The 17,659-nt window shown below is 33.6% G+C and overlaps 1 protein-coding gene across 14 annotated transcripts in view; it reads left to right on the top strand.

The window, feature by feature from the left end:
- HYCC2 (hyccin PI4KA lipid kinase complex subunit 2) overlaps window positions 1–17,659 on the top strand; it is a 118,780-nt gene that overhangs the window by 79,815 nt on the left and 21,306 nt on the right. For 13 of the 14 annotated variants that reach the window (XM_077154655.1, XM_077154662.1, XM_077154648.1 and 10 more), the window contains 6 exons: window positions 1,229–1,408; window positions 6,507–6,587; window positions 9,410–9,525; window positions 14,072–14,167; window positions 16,859–16,975; window positions 17,564–17,651. In XM_077154655.1, coding sequence (XP_077010770.1) covers window positions 1,229–1,408; window positions 6,507–6,587; window positions 9,410–9,525; window positions 14,072–14,167; window positions 16,859–16,975; window positions 17,564–17,651 — 678 coding nt within the window. The remainder of the gene's footprint in view (window positions 1–1,228; window positions 1,409–6,506; window positions 6,588–9,409; window positions 9,526–14,071; window positions 14,168–16,858; window positions 16,976–17,563; window positions 17,652–17,659) is intronic. The other variant, XM_077154661.1, reaches the window with a different exon arrangement.

Below are 17,659 nucleotides of genomic sequence, written 5' to 3'. Positions count from 1 at the left end.
AATGCATATATATATTAACTATAAAACTGACATAGGGTTTGCTGACTTTTAATTTTACATTTGTTAAAGTAGTGATTTTTCAGAGTCTTAGATTATTTTATAAGTATATATAGATGTAATGTATATATATATATATATATATATATATATATAGGGTGGGCCATGGTGGCTCACTGGCAGAGTTCTCACCCACCATGCTGGATACCCAGGTTCGATTCCCGGTGCCTTAGCCCATGTGAAAAAAAAAAAAAAGAATATATATAGCTACATTCAAGCAAATTCCCAAATGTATATGCATTATTTTAATCATTCAGAATAGAGGTATTTAGATAAAATTACTGGATTATTTTTCATTTTGTAAGGAGTGTTAAATTTTAATTTAAAATTATTTTATACTTTCTTGTTACTGTTTGATCTTCATTTTAAAACCATAGCCAGTTTAGTTTTGTGCAATCTGCAGTTATTCCAACAAAACCATTCTAAATTAGTAGTATAATTTGGGGGGAAAAGTAGAGAAGTTTATTTTAACTTTTGCTCATTATCTTCAGGTTTCAAGAGCATTAGGTTTCCTCATAAGTTATATTGTATAATATATGAAAAATTAGCCAACTAAATATTGAAAAAGATATTTTGGTATACTTTTCAAAATCTCTAATATAAATACTATACTGGAATTTAAATCATTCTTAAAACATAAAGGTAATCAATTTGTTTCACTTATATTTAAAATATTAGCTTGCATTTTTGATTCTCAACTGTAATGTTAGAAAATTATATACTGCTCCATTGCTGAGTAGTATATAATTTTAAATCATTCTCTGAATTGAAATTTAATGTCTATTTCCAGACTATTTGAAATTATTTTCTTTCTCTGGAAACTTTAAAATGGAATATAGTAAGAGTTGGTAAGAACAGAAAGAGAAACTCACCAAATATATAGTATCTTGGCTAAAAAACTTATCATCTAATAATTTAGTAGTATAATATTTTGAAAGGTATGCTGATATTATATGGGCACAAATACTTCTTATAGTTAGTGATTTGGTCAATTTAATGTGTGGTTTCTACATATATAGGAATTAAAAGGTTTGGTTGAGTTAATTCAAAACATATAGAAATTAATATTGAGAATTTATTTTTAAAATGCCATAAAAGTGTATGTGCCTTTTAAAAGTACAGCTGTTCTCTAAAGAATGGAAATAACTAATGAACTTTATTTTTCTTTTAGCTCCTGGAGCCTGTCTGCCACCAGCTGTTTGAGCTTTACCGTAGCTCGGAAGTTCGACTTAAGAGGTTCACACTGCAGTTTTTGCCTGAATTGATATGGGTTTACCTACGACTTACAGTTAGCCGAGACAGGCAGAGTAATGGTTGCATTGAAGCACTTCTATTAGGAATTTATAATTTGGTAAGTTGAAAGTGATAGGAAGTTTTGGAAATTTTCAGTATTTTTTAAAAGTCCTCTGAAATAGGTCTTCTGTGTTCGTATCTGTCTCTAGTGCTCCCTTTAGTATTTCTTGCAGAACTGGTCTCTTGGTTACAAACTCTCTCAGTGATTTTTTTTGTCTGAAAATGTTTTAATTTCTCCCTCATTTTTGAAGGACAATTTTGCTGGATATAGAATTCTTGGTTGGCAGTTTTTCTCTTTTAATAATTTAAATATGTCATCCCACTGTCTTCTCGCCTCCATGGTTTCTGCTAAGAGATCTATGCATAGTCTTATTGGGCTTCCCTTGTATGTGATGGATTGCTTTTCTCTTGCTGCTTTCACAATCCTCTCTTTCTCTTTGACCTCTGACATTCTGATTAGTAAGTGTCTTGGAGTATTTCTATTTGGATCTATTCTCTTTGGGGTATGCTGCACTTCTTGGATCTGTAATTTTAAGTCTTTCATAAGAGTTGGGAAATTTTCAGTGATAATTTCCTCCGTTAGTTTTTCTCCTCCTTTGCCCTTCTCTTCTCCTTCCGTAACACCCACAACACTTATATTCGTGTGCTTTATATTGTCTTTCAATTCCCTGAGTTCCTGCTCATATTTTCCCATTTTTTTCCCTATATTTTCTTTTTCTTGCCAGATTTCAGATGTTCTGTCCTCCAGTTCACTAATCCTATGTTCTGTCTATCGAAATCTACCTTTGTAGGTTTCCATTGTTTTTTTATCTCTTCTATCTTGCCTTTCATTCCTATAAGTTCTGTGATTTGTTTTTTCAGACTTTCAGTTTCTTCTTTTTGTTCATTCCTTGCCTTCTTTATATTCTCCTTCAATTCATTGATTTGGTTTTTGATGAGGTTTTCCATGTCTGTTCATATATTCTGAATTAATTTTTTCAGTTCCTGTATATCATTTGAATTGTTGGTTTGTTCTTTTGACTGGGCCATATCTTCAATTTTCCTAGTGTGATTTGTTATTTTTTTGTTGGCGTCTAGGCATTCAATTACCTTAATTAGTTTATTCTGGAGATTGCTTTCACTTCTTTTACCTAGGTTTTTTTTGCTGGATGAATCTGTTGTGTATCTGTTCTTTGACATTCAATTCAGCTTTATCTGGACCTCTAGCTTAAGTTTTGTTTAACAGAGGAGAATTTTTCAGTTCTTGTTTTCTTGTTTCTTGCCCTGCTTGTGTGGTACCTTTCTCCCATACACACTTAGGAGGGTCTACTTAGATATTATAGACCCCAGCCAGATTTTCCCAGACCAAACTGGCCTCCTATCAGGAGGAAAGAGTCACCTGTGTCGGTTTTCCCTGAGGGTGAGACCCAGCAGGTTGAAAAGGTTTCCTGTGAAGTCTCTGGACTCTGTTTTTCTTATCCTGCCCAATATGTGGTGCTTGTCTGCCTGCAAGTCTCACCAGCATAAGATGATGCGGTGCCTTTAACTTTGGCAGACTCTCCCTGCTGGGGGCGTGATGGAGACAGAGGAGAGGTTGTAGGCTGGTTTTAATGGCTTCAAATTACTGAGCCCTGGGGTCTGAATTCCTTGAGGGAGGGATTCCACCTGAGTTGGGCTTCACCCCTCCTCTGGGGAAGGCACAGGCTCCAGACAAGCCCCCAAACGAGCTTGCCTCTGCCTGTGCCTGGGGCAGTTGCAGCCGGAGAAGTCCTGCTGCTATATCCAAAGGCAGTCAAGCCTTTGTAGAAACACAGCCACAAAAACCTCTGTTTCCTCCCCCCTCCTCCCCTTTTTCCGTCAGCCCTGCCCCCTTGGCACTGGGGCAAAAATGAGCAACCTCCGCTTTGACCAGGTTCACCTAAGCTGGGGGCCTATTTTTAGTGGTCAGAATTTGTGAATTAATTCCACACTTGAAGTTTGGTTGTGCTCAGCTCCTGCTGCTGGTAAAGTCCCTTTCCTTTCCCCTCTGGGAAGCAGCCTGTGAGGGAGGAGCTCCGGCTGCCGCAGCTTTGGAAACTTAAGGTTCTAGGGGGGCTTTCAGCTAGTCCAGCTGGTCCAGACTGGGGTACGTTGTGGGTCTGGTCACTGACGTGGCCCCAGGAGCTGTTCTGTACTGTTTCTGGTTATTTAGTAGTTGTTCTGGAGGACAAACTAAAATGCGCACCTTGTTAAGCCGCCATCTTGACCCTGAAGTCCGAACATAAAAATTTTATATAGCGCTTTGTAAATTTATTTTTTAGTTATTTTTACTTTTATTAGAGAAGGTTTAGGTGTACAGAGAAATCATGCAGAAAAGATAGAGATCTCATATACCTCTCCTTCACACACATAGTTTCCCTATTTTAACATTGTGCTTTGTGTGATACGTTTGTTCTAATTGTTGGAACAGCATTATTATACTAATAACTTTTGTCCATAGTTTGCATTAGGGTTCAGTCCTTTGGTTTTTTTGAAATTTTTATTCTAATTATATATGTATACACACATATTATTATTCTAATAATATATATATACACACATATACACACACTCCCTAAAAATTTCCTTTGGTTTAATGACATTCAAATATATAATTCAGTGGTGTTAATTACATTCACATTGTTGTGCTGTAAATTTATTTATTTATTTATCTTTTTTTATTTATTTTTGAATTTTTTTAAAAATGTAACAAACACAAACATTCTTAACTTATGATCATTTTAATAATCATTTGATAAAACATTATTTATGGAACTCTATTCCTCTAAGGAATTCTTAAGTACCTGAAACATTATTTTTCTATTTTTTCTCAAGATTCCTAGTTTAAGACTTTTGTTTTAAGATTCCTGTCCTTTGGAATTTTCTATTCTGTGCATTCAGTATGTACTATAAATGAACACTGCACATAATAAAGTTTAGCTCTATAGTTGAGAGATAATAAAATGTAGGAAGATGCAGTTTTACAATAAACAAATTCTGTTCTGCTCCAGTGCTCACCTTTTTAAGTATTATCAATTAAAAATTATTCAAATACATTTCTATCACTTGAGCATATGTCTGAAGGAAGGAACATGGGTTTTAGAGTCACTTGTGGTTATTTCAAAATTAAGCAAGCCCTGCCACTTTTGGCTGTTTTACATTTGGACAAGTTATTTAACATCTTCAGTTGCTTTTTCTGTAAAACATGTAGGTATAAAAAAAGTTAGTAGAATTAAAAATAATGAAAAAAATAATAATAATGTGAAGATCCCAGCATGTTGCCTGAGGATTGCTAAATGTTTATTATTATTATTATCATAATTAAGGTGAGTTTTTTAAAGTAAAGAGCTGGTTTAGATATAAAATTCTTTTTTGCTTAATTGCTTCACTGTTTTTTCTTTTAAAGTAGGAAATTTGTTTTATATATCACCATGTCTCCCATAATACCTAGCACAAGCATTTAATAAATATTTTTGAATTAATGATTGAGTTTAGGGCTTTATGCATTTAATGTTAAATTATCATTTTTATTAAACTTTTAGCATAATAAAATTCCTTAGTAGGTCAAGTGAAAAAGAAATATTGGCCAAAGTGGAATGTTTGACAAGCTATAAACAGTATTTGTTGGTGTGCTTTGTTTTAATTATCTTTTGGCATCTCAAAAATAGTGTATTGATTTGAAAATATATAGTTATATGTCAGAAATATAACTTGAAGCTGTTGATTTCCTTTAATTCCCTTGATATCTGTGTTCTCTCTTCTTTGTGATTCTGTTTTTCTTACCTCACTGGGTTTCTTCTATATATTCATTTCTCTTTTTTTCCTCTTTCCCTCCCAATATCCTAGGGAGAGTTTTATTTTGCCCTTAGCTTAAACATATTTCAGAACATCCTTCTTTATGAATACAAAGATAAAGCAAATGTATATGGCTCAACTTGAAATTTAGGTATAAACATAATTGTACAGATGTGATGGTTGCTAGAGTTTGAATATGAAGGACTCACATGATCTCTTTAGGGAATTTTCAACCTGTTTTCCTGCCCAAATAAGAAGTATGGCTATTATTTACTTATAATTGGTACTCTCCTATGACATATTAAACTCAGAAATGAGCCCTATAGGGAAGGTCCTTTGGGTTTATGTTTTGGTTTTGATAGTTGTTTTTGATGTTGTTTTTTTCTTTTATGCTGTGCAGCAATTCCATCTGTCTCTGACCACCTACTTCTAGGTTTCTTGAGGGCGATATCCTCTCTATACACTCTATACCAGTGATGTACACTGATATGAGTTATAAAAAATATATAGACTGAAATAATGCAAAGGAGAAAAGGAATGATGCAGCAGTATCTCCCCTCTCCAATTGCTGACCTATAGACAATTATTTATTGATTCCTGAGAAAAATTGTGGGTACCATAGAATGAAGAAATAAAAGACAGCACTGTCTTCTGTATGAAGAAAAAAAATAGTTTTAAAAATCAAAAAAGTTTTTTTGCAGTTCACTAAAAATTACCTAAATATGAATTTAATTTTTATCACTTGGACTAATATTAGGTTATATGTAGTTAGTTCAAGTTATTAGTTTATTGTAGAAAAACTGTAAGAGTTTCTTTTACTCCAGATTCATTCTGCATTAGTACAATGTGTTTTCGCATTTTATTAAGTGTGAATCTCCTAGCTAAAACCTTTAATTTTAATCTTATTTAGCTCAAACAAGTTTCTACTGAAAGAAGATCTAATCACATGTAATCTCCCTTTCCTGTCTGTAAATTTAGCATGAAAATTTATTTGTATCCCTTTTTCATGGTTTTACTGTCATGTCATCTTTTTGAAGAAGAAGAAATCGAACCTGGGTCTCTGGCATGGCAGGTGAAAATTCTGCCTGCTGAGTCTCCGTTGCCCTGCCCTGTCATGTCATTTTTTATTCAGTATAGTATTATGCTCAGTATTTCTCTTTGGATTATAACTTTATAGCAAATTGTACAAATTTGTTAATAAATTAAAAATGATATACTATGGTAGTAATAGTTTTTATATATTCCTTTATAAAAATATCTTTCTCAATTGCTAGTGATATATTGAGTAAATTAAGAAAGTAATTGTTACTTCTAATAAAGGCCTGTGATTAGTTCATTATGTCTGTATATTTTTTAAATTATAGGAAATTGCTGATAAAGATGGAAACAATAAAGTTCTTTCTTTCACTATTCCTTCCTTATCCAAGCCTTCAATATACCATGAGGTAAGGTTGGAAATGTGGAATTATTTAAAATTATATTAACAGATGAAATATCTATTATCTGAGATAAGTATTTCTAACATATCTTTAAGGTTTGTTTCTTAAAAGTAGATTTTTGTTTTAATGACGTAAAGCTGAGCTGTTATTATTAGTGGGAAAATTTCCTCTAGCCTATTTATTTCTTTTTTGTTCTTCTATCAGTGTCATTTTTGATCTTTGTTTATTACTCTTTTGTGGTTTTTCAAAATATTCTTTTATTTTTGAAGTCTTACATATTGTTTAACACTCACATATATTAGATTGATTTGCTTGTGTTATTCTTTAGGAAAATGACTAAAGAGATTTTTTTTTTCCCTCACAACCAATAGCCTCCACTTCAGTCCTTTTTTTTTTTATATATAATTTAAAAATTTTTTTTAAAAATACCAGAAAACACCAAACAAACGCAAACATTCTAAACTTTTGATCATTCCATTCTATATATATAATCAGTAATTCACAGCATCATCACATAGCATATTCATCATCATGATAATTTCTTGCAACATTTACATCTATTCATAAAAAGAAATAAAAAGAAAAACAGAAAAAAATTCATATATACCATGCCCCTACCCCTCCCTTTCATTGATCCCTAGCATTTCAATCTAAATTTATTTTAACATTTGTTCCCCCTATTATTCATTTTTATTCTGTGTGTTTTACTCGTCTGTTGACAAGGTAGTTAAAAGGAGCATCAGACACAAGATTTTCACAATCACACAGTCACGTTGTGAAAGCTATATCATTATACAATCATCTTCAAGAAACTTGGCTACTGGAACGCAGCTCTACATTTTCAGGCAGTTCCCTCCAGCCTCTCCATTACGTCTTGACTAAAAAGGTGGTATCTATTTAATGCATAAGAATACCCTCCAGGATAACCTCTCAACTCTGCTTGGAATCTCTTAGTCATTGATACTTATTTTGTCTCATTTCACTTTTCCCTCTTTTGGTCGAGAAGGTTTTCTCAATCCCTTGATGCTGAGGCTCAGCTCATTCTAGGGGTTTTCTCAATTCCTTAATGCTGAGTCTCAGGTCATACTAGGATTTCTGTCCCACATTGCCAGGAAAGTCCACACCCCTGGGAGTCATATCACAGGTAGACAGGGGGAGGTGAGTGAGTTTGCTTGCTGTGTTGGCTGGATAGAGAGAGGCCACATCTGAGCAACAAATGAGGTTGTCTTGGGGGTGACTCTTAGGCCTAATTTTAAGTAGGCTTGACCTATCCTTTGTGGGATTAAGTTTCATATGAACAAACCCCAAGATTGGGGCTCAGCCTATAGCTTTGGTTGTCTGCCCCTCTTGTGAGAATATCAAGACTTCAACTTGGGGAAGTTGAATTTTCCCCCTTTCTTACCATTCCCTGAAGGAACCTTTGCAAATACTTTTTATTCACTGTTAAACCACTCTGGGATTTATCCAGGCATCACTCTGGACAAATCAACAAAATCTCATGTCCTACTCAAGGTTCCATGTTCTCATGGTGTTCAATTAAGCTGTCTACATAAGTTATGTTAGGAAATACACTAGTCAAAATATGAATTTTGTACCAAATAAACATTTTTTACTTTAGTCTCACACGTAAGTTAAAATTTTAAAATATTAATTACCATCTGTTTTCAGCACCCTGCAGTAATGACATTCCTTTGTTCTTCCTCATGCAAAAACATTTTTTAAATTTGTACATTTGGTCACCATCATTATACACTCAAGGCATTCCTAGATTATACCATCTCAGTCTTTATCGTCTGTCTTTCTTTCTGATTTCATTTGTGCCCCCAGCCCTCCTCCCTACTAAAGAGAATTTTTACACTGAATTGTTATGTTTCAGTTTAAAGGAGTCTACTTGATGTATTTTAGCTGTTCAATATTACTCTTGATTTTTTGCTTATGTTTATTTGGTTGAAGATTGTAAGAGAGCACTTGTAATAGCAATATGAGCACTGGTAATCATATAGCTAAATGACTCCTGTTAAATTAAATTCTTCTATACGCTCTCATTAAAATCCAGTATATGTTATGAAATAAAATTCTTGTCTTTAGTGGTCTTTAATACATAAATTCATAAAGAAAGCATTCAAAGAAACTTTACCAGTACTAAAAATTATGTTCCATTTCCTGTCAACAAACAATATCTTGCTTGTCTCATAGCTCTATACAGCTATTTATTTCCTTAATTAATTCCCCAGGGACTTTGCTTTGTGATAGAAGTTGAATGACTCATAATTTAGCCAGGATTCATTTCAGCACAGACTGTTTCTCAGTAATAGATTTTAATTGTTTTGAGTATATTGTTATAAAATAAAATGTAGGGTAGTGAAGCATTAATGAATGGATGCTTCTAACTTTAGAAACATGAAATCAATTATATCACTGTTAAAGAAACATTTGATCATAATCTGGAATTTTTTTTTTGTAAATGTATGGGTTTTACTCTGTGTTCTAGAATAGAAACAAATTTTAAAATATGTGTCTTTAACCCTTATTCTTTATAGCGATTTTCTTACTCTTTCTTAATATAGATTCATTCCATAACCTTTCTAAAAATTGAACAGTATATTTTTAGTTATATATATTGTGTGCACATGCATGTGTATTTATATATATATTTATCTTTTCCATAAAGAGCTGAAGAAATTTGAAAGGTTTTGAAAAAGAAAAAGTGGGTCTGAGATTGCCTTTCTTGAAATAAAAAGTGTTGTGCAAAATTAAATATCATTATATGATACAGATTTTTACTTCATCTTAGAGACATCATCTCATACTCTACCTTATTTTTGTAGCCCTCAACAATTGGATCGATGGCTTTAACAGAAGGGGCATTGTGTCAGCATGATCTCATCAGGGTTGTTTATAGTGATCTGCATCCTCAGAGGGAAACATTTACTGCACAAAACCGGTAATGGTGAAAATTGTAAATGGTAACAATTAATTTATTCTTAATAGCTAACTATAATTACCTCATTAAAGTTTAGTATGAGAGGAGGCCAAAAGGTAAATACATCATACTAGTGAAATCCATCATAGTAGTGAAAAACCCATCTGTTTAATGCTTAGTATTATGTTATGGTCATCTTATATAAAGCAATGTAAAAAATAATAGTGTGTGCTTGAAGTTTGCCAAAACCGGATTCATGTACTTGCACTTAGAAGCTTGCTGTCTCACACAGCTTATCAACTCTCTATACTTTGCTTTTTCATTGTACGATGGGATTAATGGTAGTATCTGTCTACTCAGAGTTAGATAAACTGCACAATTTGAGGGCACAGTCCCCAAGATTTGCCTCTGAAACCACCTGCAAGTTTGAGTAGTTCCCAAAACCAGACTTAGGTTCAATAATTCATTGGAATGACTCACAGAATTCATTGAAAGCTATTATATTCATGGTTATGGCTTATTAGGGAAAGGATACAGATTGAAATCAGCCACAGGATGAGATGCATAGAGCAGAGTCTGTATGTTTGAAACACAAAGCTTCCATTGCCTCACCCCATGGAATCATGAACTATCCTCCCAGTATCTATATGTGATAATATGCTCAATGTTGCCAACCAAGGAAACTCACCTGAGTTTTTACTGGGGCTTCATTATGTGGACATGATTGATTGAAAATCCCAAGGCTAATTTCAATGCACAGGCTACTGATACCATGTGACCCAAAATCTCCACCCAGATCACTTGGTTGGTTTTTCTGGTCTTTAAACAGAGACACTCCTAACAGGTATGACATAGACTACTTCTCAGAAGCTGAGGGCAAAGGCCAGACCTCTCTTTGGGCAAGGTGAAATTCTTTACTACATCCTACCCTATATGGTTGTTGTGAGGAATAGATGATGCCTAAAATGTACTTAACACAGTGCGTGGCATATAATAAATATTACCTGATACTATTATTCATTATGTGATATTTTATGTTTGTAGTAAAACAGTACTCTTATCTTAATGGTTTATTATATTAGAATTAGAGAAGGACCATAGGCTTATGCAAATATCCATAGTTATGACCTTTGATCTCATGGTTTTATTTAGAATTCTGGTTCTTCCTGATATTACACAGATGATAGAAAATATAATGCTTCCCTTGTGTCCTGATACATTGTTTTGAAATCTGCTTAGTGATTGTCTTTTATTAGTCTGCAGGGTGCTATATAAAATTTGAAGAAGGTCTTATCCCCTCTAAAGTAACAGCTTAATGTTAACTACGTAGTTGGTTTACTCAGATCACTCTACAGTATAAAATTTATATTAGAATAACAGTTTGTAACTACAGTCTGTAGCCTGGCTTGCATAACAATCACTAGATACCTGGTTTCTTTCTTGTTTTTTAAATTTAATTTTTTAATCCATAAAATTCTATATTTGTGGCAAATTTAAAATAGAACAAGGTATAAAATGAAAATAGATGAGAGTATAAAGAGAAAAGAAAATTTGTCCTCTTTCCTCTGCTACCTGTCATTTCCTGGCTGCTATGACAAATATCACACAATGGGTTGGTTTAAACAATGGGAATTTTTTGTCTCATGGTTTCAGAGGATAAAAGGCTGGCTTTCTCCCAGGTTTGGTAGCTTCTGGCTGGCCAGCTGACAATCCTTAGGTTCCTTGGCTCTCCTATCACGTGGTAATATCACTTCCTTTCTCTTCTGGGTTCCTTTGACTTCTAGGCTCTATTCCTTCATGTGACTTTCTTTGTAAAGCCTCCAGGACTAGGATTAAGGCCCAGGCTCATTTAGTTGGGCCATACGTTAACTAAAAATATCTTCAAAAGTCCTATAGTGTGTTCACACCGTGAGAATGTATTAAGACTAAGACCTTGTGCCCTTCTCCATCTTCAACTGCCCCCCACCGTTGGAGTACATAATTCAATCAACCACACCATCCATTCCCACTTCCCAGAGTTAAACTGTTAGTAGTTTGTATGTATCCTTCCAGAAAGTTTTAATGCATGCAAAAGTATATATTCAACCATAAATACAGGATGCAGGCCCATATAGAAGAGATTCAATTGTTATTATTCTGCCACTTACTTTTTTCACTTAAAAATAAATTTAGTACATCTTTCACTAGCAATACATAGAGATCTTTTTTTTTTTTTAAGCTTGAACAGGCTCCGGGAATCGAACCTGGGTCTCCGGCATGGCAAGTGAGAATTCTGCCATTGAGCCAACATTGCACTGCCTGAGATCTTAATTTCTTTTTTAATGATTACTTAACATTTTGTTTCATATGTGTTTACCATCAGTTTTTAACAGTTTTATATTGAGTAAAATGTGATTGTTTTTAATTTTTTGCTATTGTAAACAATATTTCAAGAAGCACATTCTTGTTTGTATGTTTATTTGCATAATAGCAAAAGTTATCTGTAAGATGAATATATAGCTGTGATATTGCTATACTAAAGAATGTCTCTCTGCAGTTTGAGTGGATATTGCCACATTCCCTTCACCAAAATAACTGCACCAATTTAATCTCCTACCAGTAATCTCAGAGTGCCAGTTTCCTTACTAACCCCCAATACTGGTTATTTTCAATTTAAAAAAAATTTTTGCCAATCCAATAGTTAAAAATTGTTTCATATCTTTTACTTTGCATTCCTTTAGTTGTGACTGACCTTGAGCTCTTTTAATATGTTCATTAATTATTTTTCTTAACTGGGGAGCTTCCTATTCATATCCTGTGTCCATTTTTCTTTTGAGGCATGTATTTTTTTTAGTTATTTACAAGAGCTTTTATTGAGGAAACTACATTGTGTTTTACGCATTGCATGTAAGTTTTTCATTGATTATTGACTTATTTATTTTTTAAATTGAGATGTAATTCATATAACACATTTTTTGTGTTTTTTTATAAAAGTACCCCTTCTTTATTTACCCACTTTAATTTCAAAACAAAATAAAACAAAAAAACCTCACAGTACACAGCATCCAACTCCATTTCAAATGGGATGGGATTCATGGCCTTGCAATCTGAATTAGACACTAGAACAGGAAAGGGGAAAAAAAAACCACTAGATATCAGTAAATGGAGCCACGTGGGACAGGGCCACTCAACACAGTTTTGAACTTTTCATTTTGAAATAATTTCAGACTTACAAAAAATAGTACAAAGGTTTCTGTTCTAGTCTGTAAAAGCTGCTGGAATGCTATATACTAGAAACAGAATAGTTTTTTAAGAAGGAAATGTATTAAGTTGCAAGCTTACAGTTCTGTGGCCATGCAAATGTCCAAATTAAGGCAAAGATATAAAAATATCCAAGGCAAGGCATCCAAGGAAAGATACCTTCGTTCAAGAAGGCCAGTGATCTTCAGGATTTCTCTCTCAGCTGGAAAAGTCACAAGGCAATGTCTGCTAGCTTTCTCTCTAGGCTTCTTCAGTGGCTTCCCCAGGGCTCTCTCCATTCTGTTGGCTCTGTCGGTTCTGATGGCTCTGAAGCTTCTTCCAAAATGGTTCCCTCTTAAAGGACTCCAGTAAGCAACTCCACCTTGAATGGGTGGAGACACATCTTCATGGAAGCCATCTAATCAGAAGTTACCACCCACAATTGGATGGGTCATATCTCCTTAGAAATAATCAGAAAGATCTAACCCAGCAATATTGCATGAGGATTAAAGGACATGGCTTTTCTGGCATACATATAGCTTCAAATAGGCAGTTTCCATGTAACCATCATCCATCAATGGGAAACTTGTTAGAAATACATCTTCCTGGGCCCTGTCCGTGAAGATTCAAATTGAACCAATCTGGATTGAGACACAGGAATCTCTGTTTTTAAATAGCTCCTTCAATAACTGCACATTCAGGTTTAGGAGCCACTTTCTTAGAGATTATAAAGATTAGGAAAACATTCATTTAATAAATATTTATCAAGCAATTGTAATATAATGTATTAGACACTGTTGGGTACTGGTGATAAATGAATAAATCACGGTCTGTGTCCTAAAGTTGTGTATTGTTAAATCTTAAAAACAGAGCTATAGGTGAAAGAATTATGATTCAATGGGGTAAATGCTATATTAGAACTGCACAGATGAAGGAACAGCTTCATTTAGCTGGGAGAATAACATACAGCTTTATGGCTAAGGCAGAAATGTGAACCAGTGCTTGAAACTAACAAAAGTTTCCTACTGCCTTGATAAATTTGGATTTTATCATACAGTCAATTGAAAGACAGTGAACTTGGTAGCTAGGAGAATGATTGTTCAGGCATGATGATTTTTTCTTTAAGGAAGAAAAGATAGGTGAGAGCAAGAAATATGATCTTTAATAAGGAAAGCAGAAACAGAGAAATCACTGAGGAAAATGTTAAAGTAACCTAATTGAGAAATCATGAAGGTCAATATCAAGGCATTGTTGTTATAACCATGCAGCAAATAAATAATTTACTACAGTCTCGAGTAGAAATAATTGTTTGTAATCCTTTTCCCTTATGTTTATTTATTATTTCTAGGTTTGAAGTCCTGAGTTTTCTCATGTTGTGTTATAACTCTGCTATTGTGTATATGCCTGCCTCATCTTACCAGTCTCTTTGTCAGATGGGCTCCAGGTGAGAATAATTATCATTAACTTGCATATTAATTCATTTATTTAACAAATATTTTTTAGTACACTTTCTGTGCCAGGCACAGTTCTAACTTTTGGTGAGACAGCACTAAGCAGAACTCATGGAGCTTACAATCATTCATGTAAGAGTCCTTATCATCTCTCATGTGTCATGATTTCTTGAAAATTAATTAAAGTATTAGAGATTTTCTAGCTAAACATCAAGTTAAGCTGATGCATCTAAATTTAGGGTTATTTATTGATCACCTAATTACTCACTGAGTATCAATTTTTATATTTCAATTTGGGACCATTGAATAAATGGTCCTATAAATTGTCAAACTCTTAAGGAATGTGAACATTTTTCGTAGGATTCTTTGTATATTTCCAAATGACTGCCTTTGTGTTGGGTAAGAAAACTAACAATAATGCTCGTTTTCTGTGTGTCTCATTTGTGTGTGTATATTCTGTGTGTTTAGATTATAAATCAGAATTTCTAATAATTTGGACAGATCTGGGCTGAAATTTAAATTTCCATTACAGAAAAAAAAAAGTAAATTTGTTTTAGAATGAGGATCTTTAGAGTCACAGAATTTCAATTCTAGAAGGGAAACTGAGTCTCCCCCCACCCCCAGTTAAATGTTGTATTAGCTTTCTAGTGTTGCAGAACAAATTACCACAAACTTAGTGGTTTAAAACAACAAACAGTTATTACTTTACAGTTTCTGTTGGTCTGGAGTCTAGGCACAACGTAAGTGGATGTTCTGCTTAGGGTCTCACAAGCCTATAATCAAGGTGTCAGTTGGAGCTGAGGTCTCATCTTAGGGTAGATTGGAGAAGGGTACACTTTTGTTGGCAGAATTTAGTTTCTTACAGTTGCAGAACTGAAGCCTTCATTTTCTTGCTGGCTGTCTGCTGAAGGCCACCTTCACTTCTACCAAATGTATCTCCCAAACTAGGCAGCCTACGTCCTGGCAGCTTGCTTCTTCAAAGCCAGGAAGGGGTGAGAGAGACTCCAGCAAGATCTTCACTGCAATCCGATGTAACGTAATCATGCAATCATACACACTTAATCATTATATCCTGTTAGATTTGCAGTGTTCTGTTCTTTAAAGTAAGTCACAGGTTCTACCCACTCTCCAAGGGAGTGGATAACAAAAAGGCAGGATGCCAGATGGTAAAGATGATGGGAATTTTGGTCTCTTAAGAGTCTGTCTGCAAATGTATTTCTCAGGTTACCATGCTGCTGTAGGCTGGAAAGAGTGTGATCCCATTTCTAACAAACTCATTTATTTTACCAATTGGAGTAAGTCAATCTAAGTTTGCTGTTTGGTTTGATAAATTATATTAAAATAAATATACTATTTTAGTTGCCTATAATAACATGATTAATGGCTAACAAACTTCTTGTCTCTAATCTAGAAACTGTTGTCAAGATATATACTGTTTAAGCACTTATTGCTTATCTACAGATAAATTTGCTTTTAAGTGACTATTTTGGGTTCACTAAATAAAACAAACCTGTCCGCTCTCTAACAACATTTTTATGACTTTTTCATGAAGTTTATTAATAACCTAAGTGATGGCAGATTTCAGTAGTCGTTAAAGTTTTGTCACATATGAAAGAATTTTGGAAAACTATGTGACTTTGCACATTTGAAGTTGACATTCAAAATTGTTTTGTCTTATCTTAATTAGTTACAAACGATATACTTTCTAGTCTGTAAATAGTGATGTAATGAAAATAAACTTTTAGGTCATTATTCTAAATGTATAGAATGGAGTAAGCCACGGTGGCTCAGTAGGCTCAGTTCTTGCCTGTCATGCCAGAGACCCGGGTTTGATTCCCGGTACCTGCCCATGTAAATAAATAAATAAATGTATAATGTATAATGTATTATAGATATGATTTGATACCCACCATCATACATTTGGGAAATAAACAAGTTCTTAATAGTCTGATGTTACATTATTCCTTTGTCACCTAGATGCAAGTCTTTTATTCATTGCCCAGTCATACTTCTCTGTCACTCTATATGCATGTGTGTGTATGTGTGTAAATTGAAATTTAAATGTTTTCTTTTCTTTTTGTAATTTCCTATGACTATAAGGTACTACACACTAAAAAAAATCTTCTGGATATTGTCCAATTATCCTAAGGAATTAATTGATTAAAATTACATAGGTACATTGCAACTTTTGTAATTATAAATATGACTTTTTTGGAAAGCATCTCATTGAGGTTTCATAGACAACAAATAGATACTTTGATTAAAGGAGACCTCACACACACCACTATTTGAAAATTTCTCTTTATTTGCTTTGAGATTTCTGTACCTCCCAGCAATTTACCATGAAGCAAATTTGGGATTAGTGAGAGTTATGAATTTCTTTTGTAAAGAGAGAAAAGGATGATTCTGAAAGAGGTAGTCATCTCTTTAAGAAAAGTTTTTGCTCTTATTGAAAATAATTCCACTAGAATATATATTTTATGTAGGAAAGGATTTTATTTTAATTTTGTATCTTTTTGACTTTGCAACTGTATCTCTCGGTCCAGAACAGTGACTGGCTCATAATAGACACTCAGTAAACATTTGAAGAATGATCAAGTTGGATAAATAAATTTATGAAAGCAAAAGGCTATTTTACTTAATGAATTAGGAAATCACACATGGTGTATATGGTATTTCCCTAGGGTTTGTGTGAGTGGGTTTCCCCGGCAACATGAAAAGCGTTGGAAAGAACTCTGTGGTCGAGTGGTATTGGATCCTGAATTTATGGTACAACTTCTCACAGGGGTCTATTATGCCATGTAAGTAGGTAGATTTGAAATTGAGTGTTTTCCTTTATGCTTGGAAATTTAACATTTCTCTTTCTTCCTTTTCAGTTTTATAATACTGAATTTATTATTTTGTTCCTTGATGGACACATTAGCTTTCTTTTCTAATATGGATTCCTTTTATTTCTTTAAAAATAGCCAAAATATAACATAACTAGTCATTTAAAAAAATAGTCAAAATATAACACAACTAGTTATTACTATTGGAGTCTAGAAATTGTTAAGTTCTTTTTATGGAAAACCTTGTATCACTACCATCCTTAAGCATATTTACAACCATGTGTTTATGAATACTTTTTAAATAGATTACTTTGAATATTAGGACATGATAAAAATCAATTTATTAGCAGAAAAATCTGTAGACTGTTTTGAACATTGGTATTTGAAATCTGTGTTTTGTTCTTAAAACCAAAAGCAGAATAGTTTACAAATGAAATTATGCAAAAATTGTATGAAAAGCTTGTTTCAGAACCAAAATAACTAGGATCTGAAACAATAAGGACGTTGTGTTGAAGATTAGACATATTTGCTAAAAATAATAAATGATCTGTTTCTTTTTAGGTATAATGGACAGTGGGACCTTGGCCAGGAAGTTCTTGATGATATCATTTACAGAGCTCAGCTAGAACTCTTTTCCCAACCACTATTGGTAAGTTG

Source organism: Tamandua tetradactyla, chromosome 3 (genome assembly GCF_023851605.1).
Source record: "Tamandua tetradactyla isolate mTamTet1 chromosome 3, mTamTet1.pri, whole genome shotgun sequence".
Lineage (NCBI taxonomy): Eukaryota > Metazoa > Chordata > Mammalia > Pilosa > Myrmecophagidae > Tamandua > Tamandua tetradactyla.
Note: the sequence above shows the minus strand (reverse complement) of the source record. Positions and strands in the feature narration are given on the sequence as shown.